General features: G+C 62.0%; 1 protein-coding gene across 1 annotated transcript; it reads right to left on the bottom strand.

Moving 5' to 3' along the window:
• Window positions 1-2,914: 2,914 nt before the first annotated feature.
• SLC25A47 (solute carrier family 25 member 47) lies at window positions 2,915-9,831 on the bottom strand (the record flags this gene model as incomplete). The annotated part of the gene is made up of 8 exons (XM_079699214.1): window positions 2,915-3,195; window positions 3,480-3,798; window positions 4,433-4,615; window positions 5,328-5,399; window positions 5,709-5,752; window positions 7,870-7,923; window positions 9,189-9,369; window positions 9,805-9,831. The coding sequence occupies 8 exons, from the start codon at window positions 9,829-9,831 to the stop codon at window positions 2,915-2,917; spliced, it is 1,161 nt and encodes a 386-aa protein (XP_079555340.1).
• Between the last annotated feature and the right edge of the window lie 1,955 nt (window positions 9,832-11,786).

The raw sequence follows: 11,786 nt of genomic DNA, 5'->3' as shown, positions 1-11,786 counted from the left end.
ACAACCTCTCTCTGCTCCATCGTGTCCACGTCACAGGAGGGACCACAGCAAAGTCCCCGGGGTGGCAGAGCCGTCCCTTCACCCAGCCGGAGCCTCCAGAAGGAGTGGGCGGCGTCCTGGGGCCACAGAAGGGCAGGGCTGAGGCCCCACACGGGCCAGTGACTTTGGGCGGGACCCCCCGCCCCAGTTCCCCGTAAAACAAGAGCGCTGACACCTCATGTTTGGGTCAGCCGGGCCCTGGGCCAGAGGTCAGCTGACTTGCCCAAGGTCACTGCTGGTAAGGGCCACAGACTCTCCCACCCACCACATTTTGCTGCAAACCAGTAGATTCTTTTTTTTTTTTTTTCAGTACGCGGGCCTCTCACTGCTGTGGCCTCTCCCGTTGCGGAGCACAGGCTCCGGACTCGCAGGCTCAGCAGCCATGGCTCACGGGCCCAGCCGCTCCGCGGCACATAGGCTCTTCCCGGACAGGGGTACGAACCCGTGTCCCCTGCATTGGCAGGCAGATTCTCAGCCACTGCGCCACCAGGGAAGCCCGCAAACCAGTAGATTCTTAAAGATCCCCGAGAGATGCCCTGGATTAGGATGGGCAGGTGTGCGGCCCGGAGGTGTTTGGGGGCTGAGGCGGGAGGTTGGTCCCCAGCCCCCATGACTGTTAATGTCCACCCCTCAGACCTTGCTCCGCTTCTGTCCCCGGTCTGGGGGAGCCCAGTGGAGCTGCATCTGAGGGGCACTGAGGAGCCCGCTGACGGCAGTGGAGAGCTGGGCCAGGCCCTGCGCAGACCGTGGCAGATGCGGCTCGGAGGCCCCATGATCCCCAGTCAGCACAGGCTCTGGGAGCCCTTGGGTGACCACCGTTTATCTCCCATTTGAAACTTCAGGTGCAGCCTGGACTTGGTTAGGGTGGCCCCGTTCAGTAGGAGAGCCCGGCTCTGGCCTGCTGACTCTGGGCCCAGCCCTTCTCTTCCCCGTCCCTTCACGTCTGCCCTCCGAAGGGCCCTGCTTCCCAGAGGCTGCAGCCAGAGCGAGGCCGGAGCGAGGCCCGGGCCTTCCTGCAGAGCCACTTCCCCAGCACAGCAGAGCCGGTGCTCCGTGACCGACGGTCCCCCACCCTCCCCATGAGGAAGGCGTGACTCTCCTTCCAGGGCCGAAGCAAGAGGACACACTCTAGTGGTCTTCTTGCCAAGAGTGGACACAGGGTTTGACGAATATTGAAACCTTTCGTTAGGAGACGCCCTTCTCCCAGCACTGGCCAAAGCTTCTCAGCATCTTGAACCGCAAGCCTGATGAACTTGCAGGAATCCACTGCGGGACTTCGTTCACTCACTCATGCATTCATGCATTCCACACTCCCTGAGCACCTGCTGCGTGCCAGGCCCTGACATCAGGCATGTGCAGCCTGTGTGCGGCTTGTCGTCTCGGGGCGGCGGGGGGCGGGGAGCGGGGGCAGGAGGTGGGTAAGTGACCAGACGACGAACCAGGCCCCAGGGAGCGGAGCAGGAGACACCTAACAGCAGCTGAGCTTCCTGGGGGAGGTGACGTCTGGGAGTAGTGATGCCTGGAGCTAGCCAGGCAGAGAGGAGGGAAGGGCGTCCCTGGTAGAGAGCGCAGGGTGTAAGCAAATGCTTGGGTCCGTGCGACAGGAGAGGCCGAAGGAGAGGGTCCACCCACGTGTTCTGGGAACAGGAAAGAGTTCTGTTCAGCCAGAACACTGGAGGTGGACCAGTGAACACTGGACTTCGGTCCAAAGTCACGGTCAAGGCTAGTGTCTGAGTGAGTGCTGAGTCAACGCAGGTGCTGTCTGGCTTTACCAGAGGGCTGCTGTGGTGGGCACCCAGAAGGTTCGTGTTGGACCGTCACTGGAAGCCACGTGGTGCCAGAGAGAGGGCTGGGGCCTCAGAAGTGCAGGCGTGAGACCCCCATTCTCCCTGCTGGGTGGCCTTGGGTAGGCCTGGTCCTCTCTGAGCCATTGTGATAACCTATGTACGGACCCAGCGGTGTTGAGGATACACGGAGCCTCCCTCCTCCAGGCCCCGTGGAAAGGCAGCTCACATCCTGGCGTCTGGAACTGGCTGGAGATCAGTTTCACTCAGAAAGGGGGTGGGTCTGGGGCGGGGGTGGTGAGGAGAGCAGGCGTCATGCTGAAGGCTGAACGGCCCCCTGGGGCAGGCTCAGCGCCCAGGCGTGGCCCCCGGCCCCGAAGGCCGAGGGAGCAGGGCCGGCCGGAGAGCTGGCGGGGCCTCCGCATGCCATCAGTGCGGTGGGAGCCCTGGTCACACAGGTTTGGATGGCTTGGCCTCTGAGGACAAGCTGGAGATGGGGACCCAGTCACCAGCCCCACAGACCACGGAGCAACACCACTGAACTGCCCGAGAAACGTTTTATTGGCAGCAGCTCGCTGCTGAGCCTCGGGTCCGCAGGCGGAGCGAGGGTGGGTGAGCAGGACCGGGCGACACCTCCCTGAGCCTCCTGGTGTGGGGACCGAGCGCGCCGGGTGCCAAATGGCTGCGCCCGGCTTCTGTCTGGTGGGGAGACCAGTTGGCTGCGTCTGAGGACCAGGAATGAAGAGCACACTGCCCAGCAGGGAGAGCTGGGCGGGGAGAGAAGGACGGGGAGCCGAGGGGACGCAGGGGCGCTCTGAAGACGTGGGGCAGCGGGGAGAGGTGGGAGGGGAGCCGGCATGAGCCACTGACCAAATGCACAGACGGCTCCAGGCGACCGCATCCTCATCCCAGAGGCCCGCTTCTCCCTGGCTCCTGTGACCCTTAGGCCAACCCTGGGCCCCTTGACCTCCTCGTGGTCAGTCGAGGGGATGGCCCCCTGGGGCCCAGACCCCGACACTCCCCTCCGCCTCCTCCAGCCCCTGCGGCCTCTGGCATCTGCTGGCGGGTTGGCCCCTGGGGATGGGCGCCAGCTATGAGAGCAGGCCCCGCATGAGCCTCAGCACGGCCTCGTAGGTGACAAAGACCACCATGTTGACGGGGAAGGCGCGACAGCAGTTGAGCGACAGCCCCTTGAAGAGCACCCTCAGCCCCTCCTCCCGGACGCTGGTCACCACGCAGTGCAGGAGGCCCCGGTAGCGGCGCTGGCCCTGCCCATCCGCCTGCAGGCGCGACTTGATCACGTCCATGGGGGTGGCCACGGCCCAGGCCAGCACCCCTGCACAGCCACCGGCCACCAGCACACCCAAGACATCTGCGGGGAGGGCCCCACGAGCACGTTGGTTGGAAGCTGCACTGGGGCCCCTGAGGAGAGCTGGTGGGCACCCAGGGCGGGGCCTGGCCATGAGGGAGCCCTGGGCAGCCACCGACGTGACCTGTACAGGGCCACCCAGAGCAGGCCTGTCCTGACTCTCATGTTGAGGGCAACGAGCTTCCCACCTGGCAGGCGTGTGACAGCCCGCCTCCTCCGCCCACGTCAACTCGCTCCAGGCTGAGCCTCACCACCAGCACCGCCCGAGGCCCCGGCCCCCTGCTCACCTGGCCGGCTGCGGCCAGCGGGAGTCAGCTGCTCACAGAGCACGGCGTACGAGAGGAAGTAGGTGGCAAAGGAGTGACCGTCCCGGAAGAGCAGGGCCGAGCTGCCCTTGTAGAGGCCGCGCAGCCCCTCCTCCCGGGCCACCGAGGCCAGGCAGTGCAGCGGCCCGCAGTACTTGGGCCCTGGCGCCCGACCCACAGGGGCTGCGGGGCACGTGGGGGGCGCAGCCGAGGGCCCCGAGGCCGAGGGGCGCCGCTGCTGCATCTGCGTCTGCGTCTGCAGGCGGACCTTGGCCACCTCGGTGGGTGAGGTCAGGAACACCTGGAGCGGGGGTGGGGCCGACAGGGATGAGGAGGCAGCGCTGCCCGCTACCCACACTCCCTGCCCCTGGCCTCCCTCCACCTCTGCGGCCCGTGGTGGCCACCAGGGAGCCTGAGCCCCAGGAAGCTCCGGGCTGGCCCACGGGCCGTGGTGGAGCGGGGTTCAAAGACCCAGCCAGAGCCAGTGCTTCCTTTAGTTACACACTCTCTGCTGGCAGAGCGGCCTGACACACAGTAGGTGTCGGGTAAACGTGACTCCAGTTCACGAAAGCGCTTAATCTCATCATTAATCTGTTAATGACATATTAACGTATTATTTAATTAATGTAAGTATTTAGTGTAAGAATAATGTAACACTTAATGTAGGCATTGATAACGTTAATAGATAACAGGATAATTTTACTAATAACATTGGTTGCATGTCGTGGTCGCTCGTACCTGTCAGACCCCATGCTGGGGGCTTCACACGTGTGACCTCACCACACCTCTTACAGATGAAGAGAGAAGCTCAGAGAGGCTCCCTAGCCTGCCCTCAGTTACCGAGTCAGCTGTGTCCTCAGCCACAGTCCCCCAGGCTCCATCCAGCCTCTCCCCAACCCTGCGGTCCCGGGACCCCGTCACCCCGCCCTACTCACGCGGACAAGGCCAGAGGCGAATCCCGAGAGCGTGATGTCCGTCTTGGCGGGCTTGGCGTCGGCGCTGCCATACCGGAACCGGCAGATGTGTGCGAGGCAGTGGCGATAGGTGCCGAAAGACACGGACGAGACCAGGGACACGGTGCACACGGGCAGCGAGAGGCCCCTGTAGAAGCCCCACACCTGGCGGCAGGTGGAGGGCGCCCGAGGGCTCGAGTCAGGCCAGAGGCCCAGCTGGGAGGAGTGGCTGCCCGCGGGGGTCCTGAGCCCCTGCCCCGTCCTCCCTCAGGCATGTCACGTAGACTGCCTCGGGCCTCAGTTTCCTCGGCTGTAAAATGGGGATGTAACCCCCGACTCGTGAGGTAGTGCGGAGGGATTGAAGGGCCCGGGTCCAGGCCTGACCTAGGGCAGCTGTTTGATGACAGTGATGTCGAACTAGCAGCTTGGTCGTTGCTGTTTCTCTTTTGCTCACCCCTGGTCGGCACTGATTCCCAAGTTCACTTTGGTAAGTGTCCCTGAGACCCTCCTCTGGACGGGGCTCCGAGCTGGACCCTGGGGCCCCTGATGACTCCACCCAGCATTCTTTCAAGGGGTGCCCAGGCTGGAGGGGACAGAAATGCAAACAGGTTCCTCCCCAGACCTTCCAAGTCCCCGGATGTCCCCCTCTAGACCCTCTTCTGGAGGCAGGACCTCATTCTGAGCACCTCCTGTGTGCCAGACACCCCGGCTCTTGTTCTCAGAGGACTCCAGGAGGTTGGTACAACTTTTCCCATTTGGAAGGTGAGAGAGCTGAGGCTGAGAGAGGAGCTCAGTATTGCCAGGCTGGTTGGTGAGTGGCAGCCCTGGGGTCCGAGGCCCCAACACCCCGCTGCCGTGACCCTCTCCCCAGGCCTACCCGCTCTCGGCGATACGTGTCCCGGATGCAGTGCCAGATGCCCGTGTACTTGGGCTCTGTCTGGATCCTGACCTGTGGGAGAAGTGGGCTTCAGGAAGGGGTGGCTCCAGGCCAGGGGCAAGGTCGGCAGGCCCTGGGGGAGGGAAAGAGCCAACACCTGATTGTCGCAGCCTTGCTGACTGTGGGCAGAGCAGGGACAGTGAGCCCCCTTTAAGATGAGAAATTTGAGGCCCGGGGGGAGAAAGAGGCACTACAGTCCCGAGGACCATGGGGCGACTGGCTCTGAATAGCAGGCTAGAAAGGTCTTCTGGCCATGAATGGGGGGCTTAAGCCCAGGCAGGGGCCTTGGGGTGGGTGGCAGGGGCCTGGTGGTGACCGCACCTTCACCGTGTCCAGGGGGTAGCCCACAGCAACACCGCAGACGCCTGGAAGGATACCAGAGGAACCGGTGAGAAAAGCAGGAGCCTGAGCCGTCCCAAGGAGAGGGGGAGGGTGAACCCTGATGGTGCTCCCGCTGAGAAAGGCCACACCTGGCTCTTCTCTTCCACACCGGGTCTCATCAGTGAGGGAGAGTGACCCCCATTTTACAGATGAGGAAACTGAGGCTCAGAGAGGTAAAGTGATGTCTGCCAGGCTGCTAGTGGTTTCTCCTTCCCGAGTCTTGGCCCACTGGAGCCTCGTTCTGAAAGCCAAGGACACTCCTTGGACTCCCCTCTGGTGTCGTGTTTTGGGAGACTTGGTCCAAAATTGGCTGGGCCCTGTCTCCAAGCCAGGCTGAGCTCACCCTCAAGCCTCAGTCTGTGAAGGGTTTGTCTGCAAGCCAGGAGGCAGCTTCACTTCACAGCTCTGGGCGTGATGGCGGGGGGACACAGCCCAAGCAGAGGCTGGGGGCTGGGGAAGCCCGGGTCACCCCAGGCCTCTGTGAGGGATGGCCTGGAAGCACCAGTTTGCATGGGACAGAGCAGGACTCAAGGCTTCCTGGACCAGGGCCCTCTGCCTCCTGCAAAGAGGGCCAGGTGCCACCCGCCTATCTCCTTCTCCTTTCCTGACACCAGGGCTCAACGTCCAAGCCCCCAGCACTGCCATGAGAAAGAGAGCAAGTGGGCAGGTCCCTGGGATTTCATCCCTGGGGGGTGGGGGGTGGGGTGAGGGCCATCTGAGGACAATAAGGTATGTGGGGGCTGTGCCCTATTTACTGTGTATCCCAGGACTCGCTAAATATGCATGAATGAAAGAATAAAGTGAATGAATGAATGAGTGAAGGAACAAAGAGAGTGAAGCAAAAGACTGACTGACTGACTCGGGTAGAATTACCCCTCCTGGACCCTTACATATACCTCACCAAACTCCTACTCATCCATCAAAGCCCTGCCATAGCATCACCTCCTCTCAGGAGCCCTCCCTGACCCCTATACTCTGGGCTGCCTCTGTGCCAGAAAACACGTTAGTCACAGCCCCTGTCATATGGCTTTGCTGCTGTCCCACCGCCTGCCGTCTCTGACTCCAGAACTAGAGTTCCTCAAGGAAAAGGCCCAGGTCTGATCCCCATGACCCTGAGCCAGGCACAGAGCAGGAGCCCTTGCCACCTAGGCCTCCCCTGGGCTCTGGAGAAAAGATGCAGGACTCGGGAGCCCTTCCTGCCGTGTGATCTTGGGCAAGTCAAGGCCCTTCTCTGAGCCTCCTCCTTAGGGGACTAATGTCCAGGGAAGCAGCTGGCCTCAGGCCCAACCCACAGCGGGACCTCAGGAAACCCACTGATGAGGCCAGGGCCCTGGTCTTTCCTGGCTCGGCACTGCCCTCCCCTTCTGAAGAGAACACCCCACACCATTCCCAGAAGTATTGACGGGCAGCCGCTGCTGTTTCACAAGAGGAGCAAGGCCAAGGGTGCCTCACCCAAAATAGCCTGTGTGTGTGTGATCGATGCTGGTACGAGCCCGTTCCCGATGGGCCAGCTATCTCTGGATCAGGCTTTCACAATAGCCCTTTCCGCAAAAGTGAAAACGGTCTGGGGGGTCAGCAAGGCTGGGATTGGCCCTGCGTGTGCACACAGCCAGCGGAGGGGGGTGCCGGGCTCGCCTGGGACCCTCCCTTTCCGTGCCCACCCTTGCAGTCAGTGTGGCAGGACCCAGGCCCCGTCTGTCCTGACTGTCCACCCTCTCCTGGAGCCTCCCCTCCCCTCCCATGACTCCGCCATCCCGCTCCATGCTTACAGCTCCCAGGCTCCCCCTGGCCAGGCAGAGACCACCCTCTGCTCCCACCCAGCAGCCCCTCAGCCTCCCAGGCTGAGCCCCCCAGGCCAGTGCAGACTCCCCCTCCCCCGCCGGCCCCCCAAAGCTCCTCCTGGGCCCTGTGTCACCTGCCCCGAGTCTCCGGGAAAACTGCTCTCTCCTACCAGCACCTGTGGCCCACACCAGGTGCCGGCCACTTCCGGGGGGCTTCAAACCCCACTGCTGCCTGGGCAGAGCACCCCCTCCAGCCCCTCCTGCTGGCCCCAGGAGCAGCGGTTCCCCCCCCACCGAGACCCCTCTGTCCCCACTGTTACCTCCGATGGCTCCAGCAGCAAACTCCATGGACAGCGTGGCTGGTGGGGAAGGCCCTGCGGTCAGCGTGCCTGAGAGAGGTCCGGTGCCACCACCAGGGTGGCCTCAACAGCTCCCCGCTGGCTCCTCTCAGACCTTATACCTGCGGTGGGGGGCGGAGCCTGCTGACCAGTGGCCCCGAAGGCAGAGGCCGTGCTGGGCAGCAGGCGGGTCAGTGCCCACCTGGACTCCCTCCCCACTACCCCAAAGGACTGTTGTTCCAGTGTGCTCAGGACCCAGGTGTCGGGAAGTGTGTGAGAGGCCACGGGAGGCTAAGCTCAGGAAGCAAGCTCACTGTCTGCACCGCCTGCAGGCCTGTCCCCAGGCCACGTCCAGACAGCTCCTGGGGAGGCTGTGATGCCCCCAACCCTCCCAGCCCAAGCTCAGACTTTATCCGTGTCCTGGGGCCTCCTCGGCTCCCCTGGAATTGCTCCTGCCCAGGGAACCCTCAAAGCTCCCTCGCTGATTCATTCAACAAACACTATCTGAGCTGAGGCTGCACCGAGGCAAATGAGACCCCGTCCCCGTCCCCAAGGAGCTCCAGTTAGCAGGGAGGGAGCTGGGGGCGACAGGCCACCAATGACTAAGCGTCCAGGAGGCTGGCCAGAGCCCTTCTGTGAGCAGCCCCAACAGAGGCCACGGGCGGCCCGCCCTCTGCTCCGCACCCTTCACACCACCCTGGGCCCACACTCGCCCTGCCGCTTCCACACCCCTCTCCCTGCGCCCAGGGCCCCAGCCAGGTCTGCCTCCGTTCTGAGTCCCCAGCACCCAACACGGACCCAGCTCTGAGCAGGGCTCGAACAAAAGGACGGGGGCAGGGGCTGCTGATTTGGCCTCTAACCAAACCGGGGCACTCCTGGAGGGGAAGCTGCTCCAATAAGAGGCCACTTCTGTCTGCTGGGCACTGGAAACCACTGTAAAGAACGGTGACCCTCCCCCCCGGCAGTCGCACCCCGCTTTAGTTAACCAAGCACTCCTCCTTCACCAGCTCAGAGGGTCCTCGTCACAGCCCCGGGAGGGAGGCAGGGCTGATGGTCCCATTTTACAGATGGAGCCACTGAGACCCGGAAAAGGGACTCGTCCAGGGCCATGCAAGCAGCAGGGCCAGAGTTGATCGCTGGATACTTGCACAGCCAGCCCCTCTCTGATGCCGAGGGCCAGGCCCTGATGCCCGTGAGCCCTGCGCTCATGGCCATCAACCCAGTGGTGTGCTCAACACACCCCCATGTGACCCCACACAGCCCTTCGAGGACACTGAGGCTCAGGGAGGCTGTGCACTTGCCCAGGGTCACACCCGGTGGGGAGAGGTGTTGACATGGCAGTGTCTGGGCAGCGCTGTCCAGGCGGCCCTGGGGCAGGGGCCATGTGTCCGCCCGTTCCCTGTCCTCTGACACAAGGACCTGCAGGCTGGCCTTGAACTGACTGGTGCTGACAGAGGGGGAGCCCCGCCTCCACCTGCCCCCCTGTTTGTGGAGCAAGGGGGGGACACAGGTTGGCAGTGGCCGCTGCCACGACAGAGGACAAAGGGCAAAAGGCAGCCTTTCCAAGGCCAGTCCTGATATCCATCCTGGCCTTTAGAGAGGTGCATGTTAGCATCTGGTTAGGAGCCAGGCTGTCTGCCTTCAAATCCCAGCTCTGAGACCTTGGGCAAGCCCTTGACCTCTCTGTACCTCCGTTTCTGCATCCATGAAATGAGGACAGTACCTGCCTCTCGTCTGTGAGCACTCAGGGCAAACCCCGGGTGTGTCCCTGTGGGAGTGGCCAGCCAAACGCTAAGGCTGCATTAGTAGGAGCATAGGTTCTAGAAGGAGGGAGGTGACGACAGGACTGTTCTGAGCAGGGCAAATCCATTTGGGACATGGGTTCAACTGCAGATGTTACACTTGAGAGGCCGGTACCTTGGATGAGGAGGGAGCTTGAGGCATGTTGTCTAACTGAAAGAACAGGGAACTGTCTAGTCTCATGTTTCCTGCAGTGTCTAATGGAGTAAGTGCCACCCAGCCCCAGGCACCTGAGCCAGAGCCCAGGAATTGCCCTGGCCACCCTCCCCCCTGCACCCCACATCCTGTGAGGCACCCAGTCCTGAGGTCAACCCTCTGGAGTTCACGTTCGGATCCACTCCCGCTACCCATGTGCACAGCCCCCAGCTTCGTGGTCTCCCCCACCGGACAACAGCCCACCCCGCCCATGCCCCCCACCTGGGCAACAAACACTGCATGCCTACTACATGCCACAGTCTAGGCACTGGGCCACTGTAGTAAACACAGGCAAAGGTCCTTTCCTGGCTCTTATGTCCCAGGGGAGGAGACAGAAAACCAACACAATAAATAACCAAAATAAAGAGTCTGCCAGAGGGCGGTAAGTGACAGTGAGAGTCAGAGTAGGGAGGGGACGCGGTGTGGGGGGGCGGGGACAGTGTTAGAAAGGGCAACCCAAGAGGTGGCATTTGAGACAGGCGTGTTTTCTTGGTCACTGCAGCCAAGTTTCACCTGCCCTTTGTCTCCTGAACAAACATGCCCCAACTTTAGCCTTCTCCACAGCAGGAACAGAAAACATGCCACCTCACTGTTTAGGCTGCTTTGTGCAGGTCTAAACGTTTCCCCAGCCAGCTGTGAGCTTCCGGCAGGCAGGGTCGTCGTGGATTTGTCCCTGAGCCCACAGCGCCCAGCCCAGGGTGAGCACCCTGGGGAGACTGGATGAGTAAATGCGTGAAAAAAAATGAGTCCGTGAATGGATGGGTGGATAGATGGAGAGGTGGATGGATGGATAGACGGAAGAAGAGAAGGATTGAGAGATGGAAGGACAGACAGATGGAAAGGCGAGTGGATGGGTAGATAGGTGAGGGATGGTTGGATGGATGGATAGTGGATGGACAGATGGATGAACCCAGGGCAGGGTCATGTGCTCACCCCTGACACAGGAGTTGGCAAAGAGGCCGTCTGGTGGCAGGGTGGGCAGGGGTTTTGGCTCAGGAGAACCCCACATGGTTTGGGGGAGACCTCAGCCTAGACTTGGCCCCTGGCTCCACCCCTCCCAGCTGTGTGAACTCGGACAGTGGTGTGACCTCGGACAGTGGTGTGACCTCTCTGAGTCTTGCATGGATGGCAGGAGACAGAGCCCATGGGCAGCTGCTGGGGCCACGCCTCCCAGTGGCAAGGGCTACTATTACTAGCAGCAAGGTCGGCTGTAGGCCTCCTCCACCAACGGCAGAGCCCCACCACGTGCGGCCTTACAGAGCCCGAGTGAGGAGTTCCGAGCCACCCTCTAGGGGGAGACAGACATGGCACAAACAACCGTGGCCCCGCCAATGCAAAGGGCTCGGGGGAGCGAGACCCCCCTGGGCATGGCGGGGCTGTTTGCTGGCCGAGGTGCCATGGAGGAGCTTGACACATCCTACAATGCATTCTTACACTTCATAGCAAAAGGAATGACTACAAGTTATTAACAAAAAGTCCAGACCAAAGAGATGCAGCCAGCACAGAAGTGAAAGCCCCGCCACCCAGGCGTGGGTCCCGCCTCCCAGCAGGATGCAGGCAAATACAAGTTCTTTTTTACCATCGTTTTGCGACTTGCTTCTTTTCCTTATCAATACATCTGGGACGCCTTGCCACCGTGGCACCTGGGGACTCACTTCCTTCTCCTGCATGAACACAGTGCCCGTGGGGTGGCCGCGGGGCCTGGGTGGACAGGAGGCTGAGCCAGGCTGCCCGGGCGTGGCCTTCACCCTGAGCTTCTCACTGTGTGATCCGCTGGGGCCTCAGTCTTTGTAAAAGAGCAGTTCTGTTGCTTCCCACCGTATGGCTTTGAGAGGGCTAAAGCGTCAGCAGCCACAAGGCTCCTGGAGCCACGCCTTCAGCCAGCAGATGCTCTAAATATCACC

Source organism: Hyperoodon ampullatus (assembly GCF_949752795.1).
Source record: "Hyperoodon ampullatus genome assembly, chromosome: 3".
Classification (NCBI taxonomy): domain Eukaryota; kingdom Metazoa; phylum Chordata; class Mammalia; order Artiodactyla; family Ziphiidae; genus Hyperoodon; species Hyperoodon ampullatus.
The sequence above is the reverse complement of the archived record's forward strand: the minus strand, read 5'-3'. Positions and strand labels throughout refer to the sequence as shown.